Source organism: Hypanus sabinus, chromosome 17 (genome assembly GCF_030144855.1).
Source record: "Hypanus sabinus isolate sHypSab1 chromosome 17, sHypSab1.hap1, whole genome shotgun sequence".
NCBI classification, from domain to species: Eukaryota; Metazoa; Chordata; class Chondrichthyes; order Myliobatiformes; family Dasyatidae; genus Hypanus; species Hypanus sabinus.
The window spans coordinates 44,806,688-44,833,126 of record NC_082722.1 but is presented as its reverse complement, the minus strand read 5'-3'; the positions used below and the strand labels follow the sequence as shown (position 1 = coordinate 44,833,126).

The window sequence follows — 26,439 nt, the reverse complement described above, 5'->3', positions numbered from 1 at the left end:
ATGAAATACAGAACAAATTAGAACACTACCAATACTACTGCAGTACCCTAAAACTGTATAACTCCCAATAGTTATTGACGGGAGGAATTCAGCCAGCGTACTCTGTCATGTTCATTTTATTTTGCTGTAAATTAACAAAATTCAGTGCAGACAATGGACTGTATTTTTGACAATTGCATCCTCCAAATCTCAAGCTGTAACATTCGATTGTTGATAGTAGTGAAATTGCTTCATTTTTCACTCTCTACAGTTTCTGTCATCTCTAAGTCTGAATGCTTGAAACCACAGTGAGCAAAACAGTTCTGAATTGCCTCACTCCTCATTTCTCACGAACTGTCAGTAACAAAAATCACAGATGGTACTATTTAAAAACCGTTTGCTCCAAGCATGGTGTAGCATCTAACAACCACACAAGTGTACACAACTGACACTTGTTAGAAACTGTTCAGCAAATTCCCTTTCCCAATTAAGCGGCATAGTGTCCCAAATAAACAAAGGGAATTCTCGCTATTTTCTCGATTCGTTTTTGTTCTTTAAGAGGTGTCTCAAGTAAGTGGCTGCCGCAATTAACTTGAATTCATTGTATTTCACTTACCAGAAAGTCTAAAACCTAGAAACAGATGTAAAGTTATTCATGGAAAAAGAGAGGAAATGAAGATAAGACTTTTTATACCAGAGATCATTTGGTTTCAAGAATTCACTGCCTAAAAGTCTGTAAGGACAGAAATGCTTGTCACATTTAAAAAGTCCTGGATATGCTCTTGAAAAGCTATGACTTGTAGGATCATGGTCCTACTGAAAGATAGGATGAAATTGGTTAGCTCTTTTTTGATCAGCACAAACATTATTGTCTCCTTCTGTGTCATAAGCTATTCAGAAACATGGCAACATTTGCATTTGTTCCCAGCACATCCTTGGAAGGTTTTGATTGTCAGTACAAGCTATGTGTTTCATTTTATGTTTTGATTACATATGACAAATAAAGCTAATATTTATTCTTTCCATAATTCTATGAAAAGTTACAAGCTCGAGTAAGATTCTTGAGAGACATTAAATCATGGTTCTCCCTGATCAGAAAACATTATCCCTACTCCTTGTTACCCTGCTAAAACTAATACACAATTCATAGCACAAAGCTACTGTCATTTTGTTATTAAATTGGTCCACAACACTAAATTTCTTTTCATAAATCCAAATAGCCCAACCCATCTCGCTAGCATTACAGTGGATTCTACTTAATTAAGTCATTGGTTAATTGGGGCAGCCGTTTATTTGGAACATCTCTTAAAGAACAAAAATGGATCAAGAAAATAGCCTGGATTCCTTTGTTATTTGGGACACTCTGCCACTTAATTGGGACAGGACATTGTTGCCAAACTGTTTCAAACTAGCGTCAGTCATGTGCACTTGTATAGCCATTAGAGACTACCTGTGCTTAGAGCAAACAAATTTTAAATAGCATCTGTTGCTTGTGCTTACGTTACATTATCAATTTGGGATGAGATGTGCCTATCAGTGGACCAATGTTGAAAAACCAAGTCAGAGGAGCTAGCTAAGAAGCTGGGCCACGAAGCCAATGGATATGGGAATCATAAAAAAAATTTAGATGTACTGTGGAAAGTTGGTGAACCACATTCTTGAAGCAATTGAAGAAAATCTACTGACACCATCTTCAACAGCCAGGGAAGTGAATGCAAGGGTAAACATTTTACAGGCAGTACAATTTGTCACCGATAGTTGCAAAAAATGAGCAGCAAGTCAACCTAGAACTGTTACATTCACTGCGGTTTCAATCATTTAGGCTTGGAGATACCAGAAACAGCTGTGAGTGAACATGAAATGATTTCACTACCTCACCAAGTTAGGAACTACAGTCGGCCCTCCTTATCCACGGACTCCGCATGCACGAATTCAACCAACCATGGATCGCGAAAACCCAGAAGTGCTCTTCCAGCACTTGTTGTTCGAGCATGTACAGACTTTTTTCTTGTCATTATTCCCTAAACAATGCAGTATAACCACCATTTTACATAGCATTTACATTGTATTGGGTATTATAAGTAATCTAGAGATGATTTAAAGTATACGGGGGGTGTGCGTGGATTACTGTGCATCAGGATCAAAAAAAAAATTCGGAAGTTCTCTTACTAAGTAATTTGGAACAGGTACATTCGGTATTATTTAGCGTCAGTTGGTCAAATGTTTGTCTTAGAATATAGTATATATTTTACCTTTCTAGGCACATAAAACACTTAAGAACGTATGTTTCAGCACCGGGCTTGGGAATGGAAGTTCTCGGGACTCAGGACAGATCGCTCCTGAGTGCGCTTTCCACCGTGCCGGGTTGATGCGAGGATCAAAAACCCAAAACCCCAAAACCCAATAATTAAATCACTGCGTTGCTTAGTAATAATTGTAGCTTTCATCGGGGCAGAGCCTTTCTCACTTTATCCTTTAAAATTGTTCCGATCGTTGAACGACATAGCCTAACACTTTTCCAATGACCGATGGCATTTCACCTCTTTCCAATCGCTTTATTATTTTCACTTTATTTTCAATTGTGATCGTGATTATTTTCGTGAACAGAAACACTGTGCATTCAGAGCTCTCGTGCCGGGTCTTAAAGTCCACCGCACTGAGACCGGTTAAATAAGGTCTGGAGTTCCGCTGGGTCCTAAGTTCCACCAGATTGAGACAGGTTGCATAAGGGACTTGAGCATCTGCAAATTTTGGTATCCAAGAGGGGTCCCGGAACCAATCCCCCGCGGATAAAGAGGGCCGACTGTACAAAGAACTAAGGTATCGATAATCATTTTGAATGTTACAATGAAAATAATGATTTTGAGAATGCAATCGCCAAAAGCATTGTATCAAAACACCAAGGCAGGAAATATGAAGATGAGGAAAGTGATGAAGATGATACCTCTGAAGTTAACATCTATACAGGATGCCAGGAAACTTTTTGTTGGATTATGACACTACCTTATGCAGTGAGGCAATGAAGGCAGTCCATTATCTACACTAGGTGTCTGCACTGATTTTTTTCATTTACAGGCGATCAAAAGAACACAGCAGTGTATACTGGATGAATTCCTCTATTGATAACTATAGTAATGTAGTAGTTTGGTAGTGTTCTAACTACCAGATATTGCATTTAAATGCATATTACTCAGTTAAACACAGAAACATAGAAAGCTGGTAGTTTATTTTTTGTATACCTTTTTAACTAGTTCCATGCAACTTCAGCTTATCAGGGCAGCTGCTTAATTGAGCCAAAAGGCACTGGCCTCAATAAGTCCCAATTAACCGGAATCCATTGTATTAGCAATTCCACACATACAAATTGTAATTGAATTAAATTAGTTACTAGCAAGCTGCCCAAGACCACTTGTTGCCCGCCCTTGGCCAAGCTTTTTACTCCAGCCCAGAGCCCTTTTGATCTAAATAGCAGGATTGTCAACTGCTGTGAGAACGCTCAGTTCCTTCAACAGCATTACTTCACAGGGAGGTCTGGAAAATTGGATGGGGGTGGGGGATGCAATGGGACCAAGGCACTGTAATTTGATAGTTAGTGGAATAGTCTATTTATCTATGTATAACTCTAATTCCCTAGAAATATTTTCTTAATACTTCTAATGGCTTTAAATATACTAAGGTTTTCTACAGAATGAAAGGCAATCTATGATTTCAATATTTGTCTGAAGAGTGAGAAAGTTCTACCCTTCAAAACCTAGAGTGCTGCCACGCCATAAAGTTCCTTTCATGGGATGTTCAGGCCCACAGGATGACGGATTGCATCCTGTGGGACTGAATATCCTAAGGATATGACTAAAATTGGAGGAAGAATCAGTGCTCATCTTTTCTTCAGTATTTTAAGTTTCAAATGATTCTGATATAAAACTCAAGATTAATGATGAGTTTAAACTAAAATTATTGCAGCTGTCTTTAATAAAAATACACAAAGTCAATTTCTAGCCTCCTTTTTGTAGAATTCACCAGCTAATTACAAGAGTAGTTAGTAATGTTCGCAATGTTTCACAATGTTCAGATGTGTAAACCAAGTTGGAATTGGCAAGATTACAAAGAGTAAAGGGACAATGAGAGATGCAAGGCAAGCAAGCTAACCTTAGAGTTACAGCACCATAAGCTGAACTGGAGGGGAGAAAAGCCAGTTATTGCTGGCAGTAAGATTTACAACAGCTAAGATCCCTTCCGCTGGGTTTAAGTTAAGTTGTTCAGTAAACTACTAAGTCCATTCAAAGGCTGCATATAAAGTGTGATCCAGGTGCTTGACACCAAAATGTTTATTTTCTCCACAGCAGTGTTCTTGCTAATAAAATAAAATGCTCAGTCACAGAGTTTATTTGCACATTAAGCAGCTAGTTCCTCTCAATGGAAGCATAAGGAACAGCAATTCGCATCATATCCCTGGGGGTAAATGGAATTCAACAATTCTGTGTGTGAATGTAGAAATGATTGCTCTCTAAACCGATCCTCAGTTATGAGGAGTATCCATCTTGAATCAGCCATAATGCGGAATAAAAATTTGAATTCAATGTTGTTAATTTAATTTTAAAACTTCTTTATACTAATTAAATTGCATTCCTGTACAATTCAAAATTTGCAGCTTAAAGTATTCCGAATCAATCTCTCTTGTACCGCATCAATTTAGACATCTATGTGGTTACTTCACAACCTCAAACTAAACAATAACATTTAGTAGTTCTTGAAGATCCAGTTAGTTGACACAAACCTAGTTACCACTAATAAATCATCACACAGAACCAATAGTAAATATTAAAACAGCCAGAAAAATCAATTACTACTAGTAATCTGCAAAATCACACCATCTGCCTTACTTCTAGACAGCAGTCACACAGTTAAAAACTGCAAGATACCCGAAATTTATCTTTGCAAGTACATTCAAAAATATCAAAATACTCAAAACTGAGAGTGACTCACGTTGCTTCCTGTGTTCCACCAGGCCAACAGCTTGCTTTGCAGAACACTTTGCAAACCAATTGTCACCAAGTAAAACGGTGACTTCATTTGTGTGGATTAACTGTCCTGGCATAAATGCAAGTGGGCCAAAGGGCACCTGTCGCAAAAACAATTATGAAATAGAGAAGTTTGTATTGTTATGAGGTAAATAGTCTATCTTCATTCATTTTTATAAACAAAACAATGTGGTTTTAATTAAAATCAACTAAAAGCCCATGAGGAATCTATGCTGGAAAAGCAATAACTTACAATGATAATAACATCAGTGCATCCTACACAAGATACACAAGAACATGCTATTTTTCTAACAGATCTGAATATTTATAAGCATTAAGCAATTTCCTTATTTCAGCTACTGAGAACTCTGCAATCAAAATAGCAAACTTTGGTTGATTCCTTGAAAGCAACTTCAAGAACTGTTATGGCAGCTTAAGAATTTCAATTTATTTCAAAAATGCACAATTTACCCAACCACAATGGTTGTAAAAAATGCAACCAATAACCTTTTAGGAAAGGAAACTCCCCAACCTTCCATGTCTGATTTAAAGTAAATCCTGTCCTACAGTTCATAACTGATCTCTGAACTAGGAAGCCATTCAGTGCCACAGGATATATAGAGATAAATGTACACTTTACCAGGAATACTGACATCTTGAAGTAACAACATTTTTGGACATTGGTACATTGGACTCGAGAAAGAGAAATTTTATTAAATATATTTCAAATTTTATCCAAAACACAGCTAAGAAGAAATTAATTAGCATACAAACCAACTATTCTATCTTCTATTGTGAGGTACTCCAACACTCATTTTAATCATTGGTCTGTCATTTGAAAATTCTACAAAGCAAGACTAGTCTGATGTCAAGGAAAGCCTGGTCCTTTATACACTGTACCAGTGCAAAACCCGTGAAAGGAAACACAAAGTCCACAAACTCTGTGTTGATGCTCCACTCAAGTCTGTCATCCAGGTGCATCCCCTAAGTACTTGTAGGTCCTCATCACATCCATGTCCTCACCATCAAAAGTAACAGCCAGCAATGCAGTCTTGGTCTTCCTTAAGTCCATCACCATCTCCTTTGTCTTACTAATGTTGAGCTGCAGATGATTCAGCTTGCACCATTTGACAAAGTCCTCCACCAGGGCCCAGTATTCATTCTCCCGTCCTGCCTTTATACACCTAACTATTGCTCAGTCATCAGAGAATTTCTGCAGATGACATGATTCAGTGTTATATCTAATCTCTGAGGTATACAGGGTAAACAGGAAGGGGGTCAATTGGAGCCCCGTGAGGCCCCAGTACCGCTTACAGCCATCTCTGACGCACAGCTCCGAAGCCGCACAAACTGTGGACTCTCAATCACGTAGTCTATCATCCAGGATAAAATGTAAGTGTTAATCTGACTGAACGGAGATTTCCAAACACAATGAGGGCTGTATGATATTGAAGGCACTCGAGAAATCAAAAAAACATGCTGCTCACAGTGCTGCCCTGCTTATCCAAATGGGAGCAGGCTCTGTTCAGCAGGTAGATGACAGCATCGTTGACTCTAGTGTACTCCTGGTGAGCAAGAAGATCACATTTTCCATCCCCAGTTCATGTCAAGCTAATGCCAATACTAATTACATCATACAAACACTGTACTCAATTGCAATACCTACTGCATGTGAATAGATTGAAGTTGCTCATGTATCCTATGCAAGTATGTCAGGTGGACATTGCTAAACCTTAACCCAGCAAACAATCAGCTTCTTAACTGAACATTAGAAGAACAAAGACTGGCAAATGCCCATTTGTTCATCATGTCAAAACATCATCATTGATGTCAATATTAAATTATGTCTTAAGCCAACTCCAAAAGAGAAAAAGGAAAACCAATGGATGGAAATTCCGGTTAATGTTGCAAGTTCTTATTTTATATTACACAGGAACAAATAGGTGACATTGCTATCTCAGGGCAGAAGTCTCAAAGCCAAGCACTTTCTTCCTCAGAGAACTGCATCTTTTTTCAGCTGCACACCTTAGCAAAACTGCCATCTATTCCTCTCCTTCACCCCCAACTGACAAGAGTGTAACTTGACACATTGCAAGCAATTTGATCATGAACATCAGTAATAGATGATGCTATTCTTAAATTAGAAGCCTTAAAGTCAAACAGAAGCTTTTATAAGGAGATAGGCAATCAGGAGAAAGAAATGAAACATCTTCAAAATTTCCCTGGGGAGAAAAAAAAGCTCTGAACGATTTTATACTCACCATTACATCATAAGATAGTTTATCAGGTAAGGTCTTAAGCCTTCCTTGAAGTGCTTCATAGTCACTTTGTACTTTAACCCTAAATATTAAAATATTAACATTTGGATTTTTAAAGTAGCACTCATGAGCTGAATTGTACAAGTACAATACAAATTATCAATCCTATGTGACTTGCCTTGCTTTTATGACAGACATCATAGATTAGACATTGCAGCCATTTTGAAAGTGATTAAAGCCCTGACTGATATCATGCCCTCAGGGATTTTTATAAAAATATTACTTTTGTTTATATATACAGTGATAAGCAAAAAAATAAGTTAATGCTAAGATACCATTTAAATTACATTGTTGATGGATAAGTGTTGCCCAGGACACTGGGAAATAATTTTTCTCATAAATGTGTCAAAGATGAATCCAGTCAATTATATCAATGTAAAATGCGCCAGTTGATGCTCTGTTAGAAACAGCTGGTCTGCTAATTCTTTATCAGGGCATTTTACAATACTACTTTTACCATTTGCTCATTTCTACCAACGGAAGCTAGTAGAATACCTAGGTTTAATGATGGAGTTTAAAATGAGACCTTATAATTGTAGTACTCTCCAACTACACTGAAATGTGCAATCTAAATGACCTTCCAAAAGGGCTTGGAAACAGTTACTTGGTGAGACTTCAACTAAGCCTTCTAAGTAGGGAATGAGGATTTTTCCATTATCTTACTAAATATTTTTTTTAAATAAACAAAAGGACTGAAAAAGAATGCCATAATGGTTGGCATTAATACAAGGAGTATAAATACTCTCCCACAGCAAATAGAACCAGGAATCTCTCAAAGAACATCTTGCCTGTCCAGTGCTCGAATTAAAAATGTTGCCTCACAATTGAAATGAAAAAAGTATTAAATATAAATTCCAGTAATATGGGAATGAACAAGATAGGACATCTTATAAAACAGGAAAAAACATCATCTGCAGATTGAGATACATAGGACCAAATGAGAATAGCTGTGAATATCAGTATGCACAAAATAACAAATATCCATGCATAACTACCTGAGCAACATGCTGATTGGCTTTGAGTTTGTGGGTAGAAGAATGTGTGGGAGACAAAGATTCTGATTCATGATTTACAGTACTGTCTTTAGGTACTTGGGAAAATAATTAATCTATGCTGCAATGATAGGACATTAGAGGTCTTGTAATATTGCCAGAATCAAGACTGACAACACAAAACACTAACAAATACTGATGGAGGGAGAAAATAGAGTGAAAGTAAACTAGCAAGAAATTTATAGGAATTTCTAATACACAAATAGAAAATGTGATCACGTGACCTTTACAGACAGGAGAAATTAACATTCTGTTTTCTAAATATGCCAATCATAGCAGAAGTTGTGAGGAACCAAGATATTAATGAGAGAGAGGGAAAAAAACTTAATTATTAATAAAATTAAATACAAAAAAAAATGATCCAACCCTTTGGACCAGTGTTCTGAAAGGGACTGTTGCACTGAGAACGGATGTGTTTATTGCAATGAAACAAAATTCCCTAAGTTCTAGAACAGCCTCAGTGGTCTGGAAAGTACTAATATGAATATGCAGACATCAGGAGAACGCCAGAATCTCCTGAAAGATGACAAGTAAGAAACCACCCAGAAGATCACTATTCAGCAGAAACAATATGACTTCATAAAAGGGTAGAAGGGTTTTGACCCAAAATGTCAACTGTATTTTTTTCCCCTATAGACGCTGCCTGGCCTGCTGAGTTCCTCCAGCATTTTGTGTACGTTGCTTGGATTTCCAGGAACTGCAGATTTTATCTTGTTTGTGAAGGATTTGAGAAGTAAATTTATTTTGAGGATTGTGATAATTGGTTAAAAAGATTAAAAATATTTGATGAATGTCTAACATAAAATGCTGTTACACAAAATAGGGGCCACAAGGTGTTGACTAACACATCAGCATGGTCAGCTATTTAAAAGTGATACTGATATGAATGGATCTAGAGTAATGTATCCAGATTTGGATACATGTAGATGTAACATTGTTCTGTAAACGTGTGTTAACCACATTGATCTTTGAATTCTGGCAAAGTAGCCATTAAGTAGACCAGTACTATAATGCACCTTTCCAAGAATCTGTTTTTTTTTTAAATGTTAGTGTTATTCAGGTGAAGTTCTGTCAAAAACAATACAGTAAGTTATTACTGTATAAACGAATTGGGCCAGGGAAATGATATCAGTGACTCATGAACAGTTTGTAAATATCAGTCAAGCAAGGTGTCTTTTCAGATTCTTGGTCTCATTTGCTGAGCAGAGTGGCTACACTCCTTTTATTAATGCCAACCATTACTATGTTCTTTTTTCAGTCCTTTCATACATAATTTTTTAAAATATTTAGTAACATATTGTAAAATCATCGATCTCTACTTAGAAGGCTTAGTTGTAGAATAGTGTAAAATCCATTAAAACAGCTTGTTATTAGAAAGATCAATGAGAGACCTCAGAAGTTTTATCAGAAAAAACATAACATTTCTGTTTTCACTATCAAGATGAATAAGTTAATGTAGCAAATAAGTGTATTTTAATTGTGTATGTTTATTTCTAATACCTATAGAGCATTCAAAATCAGTAACCAATGTTCTTGGCTAATTGATTTGAAACTTGTATGCAATTTGCAAAGCACACGACATTAAGAATTAGACAAGAAAATGAGGTGCGTTATTATTTATATTAATTCTGACTTACACCATTTATTTACTGGTTATCTATTTACTGTAAAGCAAAGAGGAGATTATGTCATTAAATGTGAGGAAACAAAGTACGTACAAAACTTAATCTACAAAGAGTACACAATCATTTCCATTTTATTGTTACTCAAAAAAGCAGTTTACTGAGAAAATTATATCATTTATTTGTACCTGCAAGCAAAATCATCAACAAAAACACCAAGGAATGTTTGGACTTACCAGTGCTCGATTTTTTCCTTGCAGTTTGAGACCACCTGTTATTAAAATAGACAACTGCTCATGAAAAGCAACATAAAGAATTCTGAAATTGCTCACACAGTAAACACAAAATAACTTAAAAATGAATATAATTTGATTATTTTAAGGTAATCTTAAAAAATGTAAATTATTCTGCTGAAATCCTTCTTAATTTGATTGATTTAACAAAACTGGTACAGAAACGTCTCCATTTTACTGAAGCCCTGAAATTTTGAATTGAAGCAATGCCTCTTCTCCATTTCCCTTTCATCTTACAAAGAGTTCATCCTTACAATTCATGTACAGCTGTTGACACCACTTCATTTAAATGAGATTTTAGACAACAATCAAATTTGATTGGTATAATCTCAACCTGGTGTTTAGGACATATTAAAACTACACAATTTGTAAATCGATTCACCCCCTTGATAATTAAAATCCTACAACATTTTTGTTGATTGTGCACTTGATAAGAAATCCAGATAAAGAAAGAAAATACCAACTAGGTGTTAGCATCAGCACGGTGATACTCAGTGTGCATATCTGACAAAAGAATAGATTAGAAACATATTTTGGCATACATATTTTTAAAGTACCTATGTGTATTAGCAAAAGGAATTCTATACAAATCATAATAGGTTTGCACAAGTCCCACTTAGATCAATTTATATTAATCATATATCCTGTACAGAAAGAAATCAAAGAACAGCAACTTCTAGAGAAAAAAAATCAAACCAAAAAGGTTGCGCATGGATCAAGAATTTCAGACTGAGATACACGTCAGGGAAAAGAAGCAGTAGATCCTCCTATAACAGAGCCAAACAAAAGCTGGACACACTTCAAATTATTTCATGACCATCACCTCCATAATAAGTCCTTCAACCAGAAGATTTCAGTCCACCAAGAAAAAGCTTCCTCATCTGATAATTAGATCCTTCTTCAAATGATTTAGGATGTGCTGGCTATAAAGCATATCAACTAGATATAAACCATACTGTAGCTTTTCTAAAATATTCAATTGAATAATATCTTAACCAATTGCTGTTTTGTTATAATGTAAATGAACTAGCCAAAGGCCTAGTGGCCTCCAACTTCGGTAAAATAAAAATCAACTGCAGTTTTAATCAATGTCCAAGAAACTTACTGCATATTTATAGATATCTAGTTATGACAGGATTGGTTCAACTGCAATGCCTTCTGTGATTAAACAGCCTACATCACTGTCTGGACTTATGTGAACATTTGCTACTTGAATACAGCCCTGAAAATTACTCTGAACAGGGCACAGGCATCTGTGGGACTACAAGAACAACCTTAGGGGAGAAAAATGATACATGCCATTAACACACGAGAGTACTAATTTTACCTCCAGCTTCCCAAAGGAAGACTATAATTAACTAACTATAAATCTTGTTATATAGAAGTATACACTTACACCAAGAAACCACCCATCTTCCTCCTCACCCTACTTTGCTGTTATTTTTCCCTCATCTGTCAAGAATTACTCTTTTCTGGCCACCAGTCTACTTAAAACAGTCATTATTCTGAATACCTTTGCAGAAACACAAGAACTATGCAAGTTTATTTAACACAGTCCTTATATGCATGCATTTGTAGAAGCACAATGCTGCTAAGGTGTGTCTGAGAATTAGTCAACCATGCTCTGTTTTCCATCTTCAGTTCAAAATAACTCAATACAAGTCGTAGTCTGGGAAAGGAAAACATTCAAAGGTTAAGCAATACACACAGCTTTGTTATCTATGGATTTGCTATCCACAAACTCTGCGTCTATAGACTTATTAAGTCAGTCTAGCTATCAATCTATTTCTAATGGATATATTGGAAACCACCTGCAGTGATGTGGGTTTTGAAATCACAAACTGCAAAAATGTAATCCAAGGCTGCAGACAGCCACTTAACAAATGTAGTCTGGAAACTGACCACTATTTATACAGACTGGCTACAGAGAGATTTGGAGAGATGTGAAATAAGCCAATTGGATGAGATAGATGCAAACAAACAATGAATGAATGAGCAATGCATTAAAACAACTAGACATATTTGAGTTAGAGACTGCAGATGCTGGAATGTGGAACATAAAAATTCTGGAGGAATTCAATGGAGGAATTCAGCAGCATCTATGGATGGAAATGAACAGTTGAGGTTTCAGATTTAAACCCTTCATCTAGAAGGAACTATTTAACTCCTCCCCATAACTTTAGAATCTACTCTAAACCAACCAAATCCTTTACAGTTAAGGTGTTTGGCATCACAGAACAATAAAAAACATGTTACACCTAAGGTGCTGTTCCAATTGATAATTCAACTAAAATACCATTTAATTATTTTAGCATGTTTATTATAAACATTAGCACTTAAAATATTAGAGGATAGTTTTTACCTTTATTTGGGAGTTTATCAGTTACATAGGAGAAACCTCACTATCATCTGCATTTTCTTTTATAACTGTGTCCCCATCCTGTGCAGGACTAAGTGATATCTCAAAATTCATAATTGTCCTATGAAATAGCTTGGGGGGATAATTATGAGATTGTGAAAGATGGGATATACATACTATTATTATTTCAATTACAATGGAATCTGAGATAAAACATTTATTGTCAGAAGAATGGAGGGAGGAAGTATATAATTTATCAGCACTTCTAATAATTCACAAGTTAATTGCAACTATTTTCTCACTCACTTTCTGCTCATCTTTGATATTCGGTTATTGCATTGTATTACTGCCATTATTATGAATTTACTTCCCATTTTTGATTATTAAATATTCTATCTTCTGCCTCTAAGCACAACCAAAAGAAACTTTGAAATATTGTTTAGTAATATATTTTCTTGTTGTTAGAAACCACTGAAGAAATTTAAATGAAGGCAGTATAAAGCGGTATACAGTATATGTAAACCTACTAACTAGTCAGCTATTATTTATCATGTTCAATAGTACCTTCAGAATATACTTTTAAATAGGAACTTAAATTGGAATGTCAATGTTTGTAAGGGAATTTTGCTACCATCAGTGACAGCTTACTATACAATGTAAATTAGGAAGAATCTTTTGATTTAGCTTTTCCGGCTTTATTTACACATTAATAGCCAGCTCTGATGGTATGGTACATTTATAAAGTCAAAAAACAATAATTATTAGAAAATTCTAGCACCAAATTTTCATTCAGAAGAAATATGCAAAAGCAAAACATGGCAATGACAAGAAAATCTTAACACCAAGTCAATCCATCAACGTCTGGATATGCGAAACCAGGTAAAATTACTTTGCCCATTGCATTTAATATTTAAGTAGATTTATTTAAATACCTTATGGATTTAATGCATCTTGACCCTAAAGGCTAGTTCAATAAATGATGATGAACCCCAGCACCATACCTCAGTCATCATTCTTTTCAATAAGTTTCAATAGGTACATTTAATGCTAGAGAAATGTGTACGATATACATCCTGAAAGTCATTTGATATACTTTCAGATTACTGAATTGAGGGGTGTGCATGTATGCCTATTTTCCAAAACTGCCCAGATGACAAGAAAATGAAACAATTCTAACAACACCTTAGTTGAAACAGATCAAGGAGTAACACAGGGACTTCTATGTTCTGCATGTGTCCATTACTTATCAATTAAGCTCACCAAGCTCTTCAGGAATACAGCATGACTTCAGCTCAACGCTACTTATAGGTATATATGTCTTGAACACCAGATCAAATCCAGCTGTCCTCTATACTATGTATTTAATTTTTGACTATAAATAAGTCAAATCTGCATTTTAAATAATGATAAACCAAAACTCAGGCATTTCTTTAATTATTCATTGAGATAATTTTAACTTCAACACCAACAGTTTCATCAGATGTTATTTGTAATACAAATAAAACATTTGCCAAACTGTAGGTGTGTTTTTTTGCTCAAATCAATATGTTTGAAGCTTAATATCACTTAAATAATTCCAAGATATTGCACAGATAAACATATACAAGTAACTTACTCATATTGAAGCACGTTGCTGTAGTTACATGAAATTATCAGACTGAAACAATTAAATGTTCAGTACCAAGTCCATGCATAATATACAAGTGAATAACAAGATATTCCACAGTAAGCCATTCTTAAAATCTGATACTAAATTTAACTTGTGTCATTATAAACAAGTTACACAATCCTAGTAGAGTTTAGCTATACAAAGGGAAGTAAACAACTGTTAATTGTGTTATTTGTATGCCATAATAAATTGATAACTTTGATAACTTATCAAGTTTGAATGCAGAATATTCTAAATTTAATGGAGCAACTCAACAAGGCAGGCAGTGCAAGATGAATCTTTCAAGTCAAGGTCCCTACATCACAGAATTGGTAAGTGAGAAGATGCATGTATTTTAAGCCACAGAGAAGGGTGAAGAAAACATAGAACAAATTTAGTCTGCACTCTATCACATTCTGTCCATCCCTCCCCCCTCTGCAATGCAAATCATGGTTGTCTTTTAATTTTTCCCTGAAGATGAAGTATCCTTGACACAATGTGTGAATCAACTAATCTGCTTACTCACTGCTTTCAGTACTTCTATTATTTTTGTTTCAGATTTCCAGACCCTGCAAATTTGGCCACAGTTAATACAATTTTACTTTTACATAGTTTACCAGTTAAACCGGATACAATATAGCATGTGTTACAGTCTCGGCCAGAAATGTTGACTGTTTATTCCTTTCCATAAATGCTGCCTGACCTGTTGAGTTCCTCCAGCATTTTGTGTGTGTTGTGTTACAGTCTTCTGGGAACAGCATTGACAGAGTGGAACTACCTTGTAACTGAATTACAATTCAGTTGCTTTTATTTTTAACTCATAAAATGACATTTTTCTAACAATTTAAAATTAACCTACTCACGAACATTAATAAACTTATTGTCACTTATTACTATAAGTGTTTCAGTTGTTAACATAGTTTTCTTTTTGCGCATTAACTCCCTTAGAAACACATCAGCAATCCCTTAAAAATCAGTTTTCTATTTCTCTAAGCTCTATCATAGCATTCAACAATAGTCACAAAGCATTAAGGTTATACAAAATTCATGTTTTTTTTTCTTTTTTGAGATATGGGCCCTAGAACATAATATGTTGTAGCCACCATCTTATAGTTACGTAAGCCACCAATTTTGATTTATATTACATTCCCTTAACTCCACTTTCACTCAGATTGTTAGAAAATTACCTCGAGGCAAACCTCGGAACCAATGGCTCTATGGTCTAAATTTCCCAGTGTAAGTAACAGTAAGACCAATAAAGCTCTCCTTAAAGGATGTGAAAATCAAATGGCAACTTGCACTGACTGTACAGACACAGTTAATTGTCAGAAAATTAAATGCAACAAACTGCCCAAAAACTATATTTTGTAATCTAACTCCCCATTCAAATGTATTGAAAAGCATGAAGGTGGATGACATGGTCAAAGTTCGAAACAAATTTTTTTGCAAACCTCAAAAATATGAGGAAAGGTAAATTTTTATACCTAAGGCAGGTAATTATAGAATATTGAATGGAACAAACAATAAGAACAGTTTTATTAAGTTGAACATTTTAATGAATAAATCAACAGGCCTAGTTGAAAATATACCAGAATGTTAAAACAAAGCTGGAAATTGCAGAAGCTGACAATTCCTTAGCCTTTTCTGCCTACCAAACAGTGTCAAGAGACTGAGGTCTGCTAACATACACATCTATAAAGGAAGTAGATTAAACACAGGTACTACCGACCGATTTGTTTCAACTTTCTCTGTGTATACCATTCTCAGTGTAAACCTTTATATAAAAAGCCAAAGTTTCCACATGGCAGGTTCGTCAAACTAGAAAAATCCATGGGATCTAAAGGAGTGGCACATTGGATCCAACACTGATCCAGTGGCAGTAATCACTAACTGATTGGTGTTTCTGCAGCTGGACCGATATCACCAGCGGACCTCCACGTGGATGGATAGATACGACACAATGATTAATAATTGTTTCTATGGCTCATTGACTGATACCGGAGACCTCCACAGGAGTCAGTATAGAATAATTTATTTTTAATGAAGTACATTAATAACTTAGACTGTGATTAAAACTTCTGTAGGGATACAAAAATTGGGTTTAAACTCCAAGAAGATAGAGATGGTTCAGAAAGTTGGACGGTTGAACGGTAAATTTAATCCAGAAAACTGTGCGATAATGTATTTGGAAAGCTATTGTGATGCTATCTTTTATTAGCCAGTTGTATCATAGAACAGCTGGGAGGTTATGGCAGAATTCAACAAAACACTAGTTCGGCCACAGCTGAATACAGTCTTGGTCATTCCATGACAAGAAAAGGGGAGAATGCAGGAAATGTCAGACTGGAAAACATAGCTATGAAAAATATTGGAAAATTTCTCTGGAACAGAGATGATCTAATTGAGATGAATAAAATTATGACAGGCCCAGACGGGAACAAATAAGAAATGTTATAAACACAAAGTACACTGCAGATGCTGTGGTCAATATACTTCCTATACTAGAGGGACCATCAAAAAGAATAAAGGTTTAATATTTAAAGGAGTGACAAAGAAAGACTTTTTCCCATTCAGCATACAGCAGAATTCTGGAACTGACCATCTGAAAAAATGTTAGTTGCACAAACCCCTTGAGGTATTTAATCTATGATTGAAGAGCTGCAACTTGGATTTAGGTTTAAGTGTTGTTGTTCAGCTGGTAGTGACTGACAAGACAGACTGAATAACCTTGCATTATAAATTTTCAATGTTTCTATGAGATAGTTTTCAGTGCCAAAGTAAAACTAAGTTTCACTTGTATCAACTACTATAAACATTGGTGGCAGTTCCAATCTTTTATTTCTTTCGTATTGACTTCCCACTTATCGCAAAGGACCTGAAATTTGTATTGCAATTATAATGAAATTGTCAGTATTCATTCATTATGGAACTGTCAACTTCTTTGATAAAAGCAATCCCTTACATTTAGGGATGGCTTACTGAGGACTTGAAGATACTTGGGCATTACTTCTTTTAACATGGGACGGCTATGCACATTAGGTATCTATCCTAATTTTATTGGGAACAAGATGATGACAGAGGCGGCGCAGAAACATCTATGTTCCTATGTACTTTAATTCACATTAGTGTCTAAGATAACCAAAACTATTACATTGGTTCTGTTGAACTTCTGTGAAACAAAAACTGTTTTCTACAAGAACAAGTAGCCAGAAGTTCCCATTAATAACAGGGAACATCTCTACAAATGGGATTTTTAAAAAAATTCTAGCTGTTGCAAATATCATCTTATCAGGGTTATTCCCCTGCAGAAGTTCTTTAAAAATATTTTAAATCAAGGCACCACTGATAGTAGGATTGAGGTGTTATATGGTCCTCTTCACCTGAAATGCCAGCATTCCCTATTTTAATTCAAATCTTTAGCACCCATATTTGTTTGTCTTTACTTCAATCTAATTTACTGGTGAGACCCCTTGCTGAGATCCATACCGGGAAAAGAAGTCACCGATCTTGTTGGACGCTTTTGTTTCGGTGCTTGCTCTCTATCACTGAAAGAAAAACCAGGGTCAATATATCCTTCCCCCTCCAGTCCCGACTTCGCCTTGAACTAACTACATGAACTTGGTATTTCCTGGTTCCGATGCCGTGATGCTTTATTCTGGTTGGTTAAGAGAATATACGGTTAAATTGTACTACTTGCAGTCGTAGATCTCAGTAGCCCTGCAGAAGGCGCTGTTCTAATTGGCTGCCAGCAAGGTTCGTTACGAATATCACTAAAATAATGGAGCCCCTCAATAAAATGCCGAGCAGTGGTTTCAAACAAACGAAGTATTTGGAAAGCATAGTGGACAGAAAAACAAGTGTTAAAGAAACGACAAATACCTAAAATACACAGTAGCTAAAACGCTCAATCGTCATTAAGACTATCCATGTACACAGTTAAAGGCTAATATCATTCTTTCAATTAGTTTTCAACGCTCGTCGGCAGTTTTTAATGATTGAAAGTGGTCACGTTGCTCGTAATCCCGGCCGACGAAACAAAAAAACGGAAATAAATTGGAGGTAAAATAGAATGTGTTGATTGAGTTGGTACCTTCTAGTTACAGTTTCAACTGGGATCTATTAAATTTCTGTGCCGTTCAGAGTGAGAGAGAGAGGTGTAAGCTTTAACAAAATGTTAAGCGGCATCGATCGACATTTTTAACCAACCATAAAAAAGGCTAAACGGGTACAAATAAAGGTACCGCAGCCAGAGGTGCCAATTCACCGTTTGCAGCAAAACCGGGGGTTTGTGCAGGCGGCCCCTTTAAACACATGCCGGGCTCCGGGGCCCCCGCCCCCTTCTGACCGAGGCCGCCACTCCAGCTGCTCCGTCGCCAAACCTGCTGCCTTAGTCTCTATTTAAAGGCCTTTACCTTGGCGTGCTCTTCTCTGAGTCGTGAAAGTGGCTGCGAGGGGGGCAGCTTGACGGCGGAGCAGGGCTGCGAGTCCGCCATCTCCTTCAGGCCGGGCCGAGCGGCTGATGCACAGACACTCAACAACAGGGAGTCCTAAAGAAATGTTTATGTATGTGAAAACTGTGGCCGCGGAGCTCCTCACTTCTCGCACACATAGAGAGAGCAGGCGTTTTCATCCACAAACTAGCAGTAGCAGAAAACATTTCACACTCGCATTATTATCCCACAGGCTCCAGCCCAGCTCTGACAAGGAATCCCCGGGTCTCAGCAGCGCCTCCAGCTCCGCGCCATGTTCCTCGCCCGGAGGATGCCGGGAGCACGCGCACCAAAACAAGCGGCGGGAGGGGGAGTGGGCAGCACGTGGCGGGGGGAGGGGCAGCAGTGGCACTAACTAGTACTGGGGCAGCAGAGTGGCACCAACTGGTACTGGGGCAGCAGAGTGGCACTAACTAGTACTGGGGCAGCAGAGTGGCACTAACTAGTACTGGGGCAGCAGAGTGGCACCAACTAGTACTGGGGCAGCAGAGTGGCACTAACTAGTACTGGGGCAGCAGAGTGGCACCAACTAGTACTGGGGCAGCAGAGTGGCACTAAATAGTACTGGGGCAGCAGAGTGGCACCAACTGGTACTGGGGCAGCAGAGTGGCACCAACTAGTACTGGGGCAGCAGAGTGGCACTAGCTAGTACTGGGGCAGCAGAGTGGCACCAGCTAGTACTGGGGCAGCAGTGGCACCAGCTAGTACTGGGGCAGCAGTGGCACCAGCTAGTACTGGGGCAGCAGAGTGGCACCAACTAGTACTGGGGCAGCAGAGTGGCACCAACTAGTACTGGGGCAGCAGAGTGGCACCAACTGGTACTGGGGCAGCAGAGTGGCACCAACTAGTACTGGGGCAGCAGAGTGGCACCAGCTAGTACTGGGGCAGCAGAGTGGCACCAGCTAGTACTGGGGCAGCAGTGGCACCAGCTAGTACTGGGGCAGCAGTGGCACCAGCTAGTACTGGGGCAGCAGAGTGGCACCAGCTAGTACTGGGGCAGCAGAGTGGCACCAGCTAGTACTGGGGCAGCAGTGGCACCAGCTAGTACTGGGGCAGCAGAGTGGCACCAACTAGTACTGGGGCAGCAGTGGCACCAGCTAGTACTGGGGCAGCAGAGTGGCACCAGCTAGTACTGGGGCAGCAGAGTGGCACCAGCTAGTACTGGGGCAGCAGAGTGGCACCAGCTGGTACTGGGGCAGCAGAGTGGCACAAACTAGTACTGGGGCAGCAGTGGCACCAACTAGTACTGGGGCAGCAGAGTGGCACTAACTAGTACTGGGGCAGCAGAGTGGCACCAGCTGGTACTGGGGCAGCAGAGTGGCACCAACTGGTACTGGGGCAGCAGAGTGGCACTAACTAGTACTGGGGCAGCAGAGTGGCACCAACTAGTACTGGGGCAGCAGAGTGGCACCAACTAGTACTGGGGCAGCAGAGTGGCACCAACTAGTACTGGGGCAGCAGAGTGGCACCAACTGGTACTGGGGCAGCAAAGTGGCACTAACTGGTACTGGGGCAGCAGAGTGGCACCAACTAGTACTGGGGCAGCAGAGTGGCACCAACTAGTACTGGGGCAGCAGAGTGGCACCAACTAGTACTGGGGCAGCAGAGTGGCACCAGCTAGTACTGGGGCAGCAGAGTGGCACCAACTAGTACTGGGGCAGCAGAGTGGCAGCAGCTAGTACTGGGGCAGCAGAGTGGCAGCAGCTAGTACTGGGGCAGCAGAGTGGCACCAACTAGTACTGGGGCAGCAGTGGCACCAGCTAGTACTGGGGCAGCAGAGTGGCACCAACTAGTACTGGGGCAGCAGAGTGGCACCAACTAGTACTGGGGCAGCAGTGGCACCAACTAGTACTGGGGCAGCAGTGGCACCAGCTAGTACTGGGGCAGCAGAGTGGCACCAACTAGTACTGGGGCAGCAGAGTGGCACCAACTAGTACTGGGGCAGCAGAGTGGCACCAACTAGTACTGGGGCAGCAGAGTGGCACCAGCTAGTACTGGGGCAGCAGAGTGGCACCAACTAGTACTGGGGCAGCAGAGTGGCAGCAGCTAGTACTGGGGCAGCAGAGTGGCAGCAGCTAGTACTGGGGCAGCAGAGTGGCACCAACTAGTACTGGGGCAGCAGTGGCACCAGCTAGTACTGGGGCAGCAGAGTGGCACCAACTAGTACTGGGGCAGCAGAGTGGCACCAACTAGTACTGGGGCAGCAGTGGCACCAACTAGTACTGGGGCAGCAGTGGCACATCTAGTACTGGGGCAGCAGAGTGGCACCAACTAGTACTGGGGCAGCAGAGTGGCACCAACTAGTACTGGGGCAGCAGTGGCACCAGCTAGTACTGGGGCAGCAGAGTGGCACCAGCTAGTACTGGGGCAGCAGTGGCACCAGCTAGTACTGGGGCAGCAGTGGCACCAGCTAGTACTGGGGCAGCAGAGTGGCACCAACTAGTACTGGGGCAGCAGAGTGGCACCAACTAGTACTGGGGCAGCAGAGTGGCACCAACTAGTACTGGGGCAGCAGAGTGGCACCAGCTAGTACTGGGGCAGCAGAGTGGCACCAACTAGTACTGGGGCAGCAGAGTGGCAGCAGCTAGTACTGGGGCAGCAGAGTGGCACCAACTAGTACTGGGGCAGCAGTGGCACCAGCTAGTACTGGGGCAGCAGAGTGGCACCAACTAGTACTGGGGCAGCAGAGTGGCACCAACTAGTACTGGGGCAGCAGTGGCACCAACTAGTACTGGGGCAGCAGTGGCACATCTAGTACTGGGGCAGCAGAGTGGCACCAACTAGTACTGGGGCAGCAGAGTGGCACCAACTAGTACTGGGGCAGCAGTGGCACCAGCTAGTACTGGGGCAGCAGAGTGGCACCCACTAGTACTGGGGCAGCAGAGTGGCACCAACTAGTACTGGGGCAGCAGAGTGGCACCAACTGGTACTGGGGCAGCAGAGTGGCACCAACTAGTACTGGGGCAGCAGTGGCACCAGCTAGTACTGGGGCAGCAGAGTGGCACCAACTAGTACTGGGGCAGCAGAGTGGCACTTACTAGTGGCTGAGTGGCACTAACTAGTACTGGGGCAGCAGAGTGGCAGCAGCTAGTACTGGGGCAGCAGAGTGGCACCAGCTAGTACTGGGGCAGCAGAGTGGCACCAACTAGTACTGGGGCAGCAGAGTGGCACCAACTAGTACTGGGGCAGCAGTGGCACCAACTGGTACTGGGGCAGCAGTGGCACTAACTAGTACTGGGGCAGCAGAGTGGCACCAGCTAGTACTGGGGCAGCAGAGTGGCACCAACTAGTACTGGGGCAGCAGAGTGGCACCAACTAGTACTGGGGCAACAGTGGCACCAACTAGTACTGGGGCAGCAGTGGCACCAGCTAGTACTGGGGCAGCAGAGTGGCACCAACTAGTACTGGGGCAGCAGAGTGGCACCAACTAGTACTGGGGCAGCAGTGGCACCAGCTAGTACTGGGGCAGCAGAGTGGCACCAACTAGTACTGGGGCAGCAGAGTGGCACCAACTAGTACTGGGGCAGCAGAGTGGCACCAACTGGTACTGGGGCAGCAGAGAGGCACCAACTAGTACTGGGGCAGCAGTGGCACCAGCTAGTACTGGGGCAGCAGAGTGGCACCAACTAGTACTGGGGCAGCAGAGTGGCACTTACTAGTGGCTGAGTGGCACTAACTAGTACTGGGGCAGCAGAGTGGCAGCAGCTAGTACTGGGGCAGCAGAGTGGCACCAGCTAGTACTGGGGCAGCAGAGTGGCACCAACTAGTACTGGGGCAGCAGTGGCACCAACTGGTACTGGGGCAGCAGTGGCACTAACTAGTACTGGGGCAGCAGAGTGGCACCAGCTAGTACTGGGGCAGCAGAGTGGCACCAACTAGTACTGGGGCAGCAGAGTGGCACCAGCTAGTACTGGGGCAGCAGAGTGGCACCAACTAGTACTGGGGCAGCAGAGTGGCACCAACTGGTACTGGGGCAGCAGTGGCACTAACTAGTACTGGGGCAGCAGTGGCACTAACTAGTACTGGGGCAGCAGAGTGGCAGCAACTAGTACTGGGGCAGCAGAGTGGCACCAACTAGTACTGGGACCGGCTGTGGCACCAACTAGTACTGGGGCAGCAGAGTGGCACCAACTAGTACTGGGGCAGCAGAGTGGCACCAACTGGTACTGGGGCAGCAGTGGCACCAACTGGTACTGGGGCAGCAGAGTGGCACCAACTAGTACTGGGGCAGCAGTGGCACCAACTAGTACTGGGGCAGCAGTGGCACCAACTGGTACTGGGGCAGCAGTGGCACTAACTAGTACTGGGGCAGCAGAGTGGCACCAGCTAGTACTGGGGCAGCAGTGGCGGGGGGAGGGGCAGCAGTGGCACCAGCTAGTACTGGGGCAGCAGAGTGGCACCAGCTAGTACTGGGGCAGCAGAGTGGCACCAGCTAGTACTGGGGCAGCAGAGTGGCACCAGCTAGTACTGGGGCAGCAGTGGCGGGGGGAGGGGCAGCAGTGGCACCAGCTAGTACTGGGGCAGCAGTGGCACCAGCTAGTACTGGGGCAGCAGAGTGGCACTAACTAGTACTGGGGCAGCAGAGTGGCACTAACTAGTACTGGGGCAGCAGTGGCACCAGCTAGTACTGGGGCAGCAGAGTGGCACTAACTAGTACTGGGGCAGCAGAGTGGCACTTACTAGTGGCTGAGTGGCACTAACTAGTACTGGGGCAGCAGAGTGGCACTAACTAGTACTGGGGCAGCAGAGTGGCACTAACTAGTACTGGGGCAGCAGAGTGGCACCAACTGGTAATGGGGCAGCAGAGTGCCACTAACTAGTACTGGGGCAGCAGTGGCACCAGCTAGTACTGGGGCAGCAGAGTGGCACCAACTAGTACTGGGGCAGCAGAGTGGCACCAACTAGTACTGGGGCAGCAGAGTGGCACCAACTGGTACTGGGGCAGCAGAGTGGCACCAACTGGTACTGGGGCAGCAGTGGCACCAACTAGTACTGGGGCAGCAGAGTGGCACCAACTAGTACTGGGGCAGCAGTGGCACCAACTAGTACTGGGGCAGCAGAGTGGCACCAACTGGTACTGGGGCAGCAGTGGCACCAACTAGTACTGGGGCAGCAGAGTGGCACCAGCTAGTACTGGGGCAGCAGAGTGGCACCAACTGGTACTGGGGCAGCAGTGGCACCAACTAGTACTGGGGCAGCAGAGTGGCACCAGCTAGTACTGGGGCAGCAGAGTGGCACCAACTAGTACTGGGGCAGCAGAGTGGCACCAGCTAGTACTGGGGCAGCAGAGTGGCACCAGCTAGTACTGGGGCAGCAGTGGCACTAACTAGTACTGGGGCAGCAGAGTGGCACCAGCTAGTACTGGGGCAGCAGAGTGGCACCAACTAGTACTGGGGCAGCAGAGTGGCACTAACTAGTACTGGGGCAGCAGAGTGGAACCAGCTAGTACTGGGGCAGCAGAGTGGCACCAGCTAGTACTGGGGCAGCAGTGGCACTAACTAGTACTGGGGCAGCAGAGTGGCACCAGCTAGTACTGGGGCAGCAGAGTGGCACCAACTAGTACTGGGGCAGCAGAGTGGCACTAACTAGTACTGGGGCAGCAGAGTGGAACCAGCTAGTACTGGGGCAGCAGAGTGGCACTTACTAGTGGCTGAGTGGCACTAACTAGTACTGGGGCAGCAGTGGCACCAACTAGTACTGGGGCAGCAGAGTGGCACTAACTAGTACTGGGGCAGCAGAGTGGAACCAGCTAGTACTGGGGCAGCAGAGTGGCACTTACTAGTGGCTGAGTGGCACTAACTAGTACTGGGGCAGCAGTGGCACCAACTAGTACTGGGGCAGCAGAGTGGCACTAACTAGTACTGGGGCAGCAGAGTGGCACCAACTAGTACTGGGGCAGCAGAGTGGCACCAACTAGTACTGGGGCCGGCTGAGAGTGGCACTAACTAGTACTGGGGCAGCAGAGTGGCACCAACTAGTACTGGGGCCGGCTGAGAGTGGCACTAACTAGTACTGGGGCAGCAGAGTGGCACCAACTAGTACTGGGGCAGCAGAGTGCCACTTACTAGTGGCTGAGTGGCACTAACTAGTACTGGGGCAGCAGTGGCACCAACTAGTACTGGAGCAGCAGAGTGGCACTAACTAGTACTGGGGCCGGCTGTGGCACCAACTAGTACTGGGGCAGCAGAGTGGCACTAACTAGTACTGGGGCAGCAGAGTGGCACTTACTAGTACTGGGGCTGGCTGAGTGGCACTAACTAGTACTGGGGCCGGCTGTGGCACCAACTAGTACTGGGGCCGGCTGAGAGTGGCACTAACTAGTACTGGGGCCGGCTGAGTGGCACCAACTAGTACTGGGGCCGGCTGAGAGTGGCACTAACTAGTACTGGGGCCGGCTGAGTGGCACTAACTAGTACTGGGGCAGCAGAGTGGCACTAAATAGTACTGGGGCCGGCTGTGGCACTAACTAGTACTGGGGCAGCAGAGTGGCACCAACTGGTACTGGGGCAGCAGTGGCACTAACTAGTACTGGGGCAGCAGAGTGGCACCAGCTAGTACTGGGGCAGCAGAGTGGCACCAACTAGTACTGGGGCAGCAGAGTGGCACCAACTAGTACTGGGGCAGCAGAGTGGCACTAACTAGTACTGGGGCAGCAGAGTGGCACCAACTAGTACTGGGGCAGCAGAGTGGCACTAAATAGTACTGGGGCAGCAGAGTGGCACCAACTGGTACTGGGGCAGCAGAGTGGCACCAGCTAGTACTGGGGCAGCAGTGGCACTAACTAGTACTGGGGCAGCAGAGTGGCACCAGCTAGTACTGGGGCAGCAGAGTGGCACCAACTAGTACTGGGGCAGCAGAGTGGCACTAACTAGTACTGGGGCAGCAGAGTGGCACCAGCTAGTACTGGGGCAGCAGTGGCACTAACTAGTACTGGGGCAGCAGAGTGGCACTAACTAGTACTGGGGCAGCAGAGTGGAACCAGCTAGTACTGGGGCAGCAGAGTGGCACTTACTAGTGGCTGAGTGGCACTAACTAGTACTGGGGCAGCAGTGGCACCAACTAGTACTGGGGCAGCAGAGTGGCACTAACTAGTACTGGGGCAGCAGAGTGGAACCAGCTAGTACTGGGGCAGCAGAGTGGCACTTACTAGTGGCTGAGTGGCACTAACTAGTACTGGGGCAGCAGTGGCACCAACTAGTACTGGGGCAGCAGAGTGGCACTAACTAGTACTGGGGCAGCAGAGTGGCACCAACTAGTACTGGGGCAGCAGAGTGGCACCAACTAGTACTGGGGCCGGCTGAGAGTGGCACTAACTAGTACTGGGGCAGCAGAGTGGCACCAACTAGTACTGGGGCCGGCTGAGAGTGGCACTAACTAGTACTGGGGCAGCAGAGTGGCACCAACTAGTACTGGGGCAGCAGAGTGCCACTTACTAGTGGCTGAGTGGCACTAACTAGTACTGGGGCAGCAGTGGCACCAACTAGTACTGGAGCAGCAGAGTGGCACTAACTAGTACTGGGGCCGGCTGTGGCACCAACTAGTACTGGGGCAGCAGAGTGGCACTAACTAGTACTGGGGCAGCAGAGTGGCACTTACTAGTACTGGGGCTGGCTGAGTGGCACTAACTAGTACTGGGGCCGGCTGTGGCACCAACTAGTAC

General features: G+C 42.7%; 1 protein-coding gene across 1 annotated transcript in view; it reads right to left on the bottom strand.

Moving 5' to 3' along the window:
- Positions 1 to 19,052, bottom strand: part of uri1 (URI1 prefoldin like chaperone) — a 63,281-nt gene extending 44,229 nt beyond the window's left edge. Inside the window, exons 1-4 of the mRNA XM_059992965.1 lie at positions 18,702 to 19,052; positions 10,226 to 10,260; positions 7,259 to 7,337; positions 4,963 to 5,098 (exon numbers count right to left, since the gene is read on the bottom strand). Of these exons, the coding sequence (XP_059848948.1) occupies positions 4,963 to 5,098; positions 7,259 to 7,337; positions 10,226 to 10,260; positions 18,702 to 18,782 (331 nt within the window). The 5' untranslated portion in view covers positions 18,783 to 19,052. The remainder of the gene's footprint in view (positions 1 to 4,962; positions 5,099 to 7,258; positions 7,338 to 10,225; positions 10,261 to 18,701) is intronic.
- Positions 19,053 to 26,439: the final 7,387 nt, after the last annotated feature.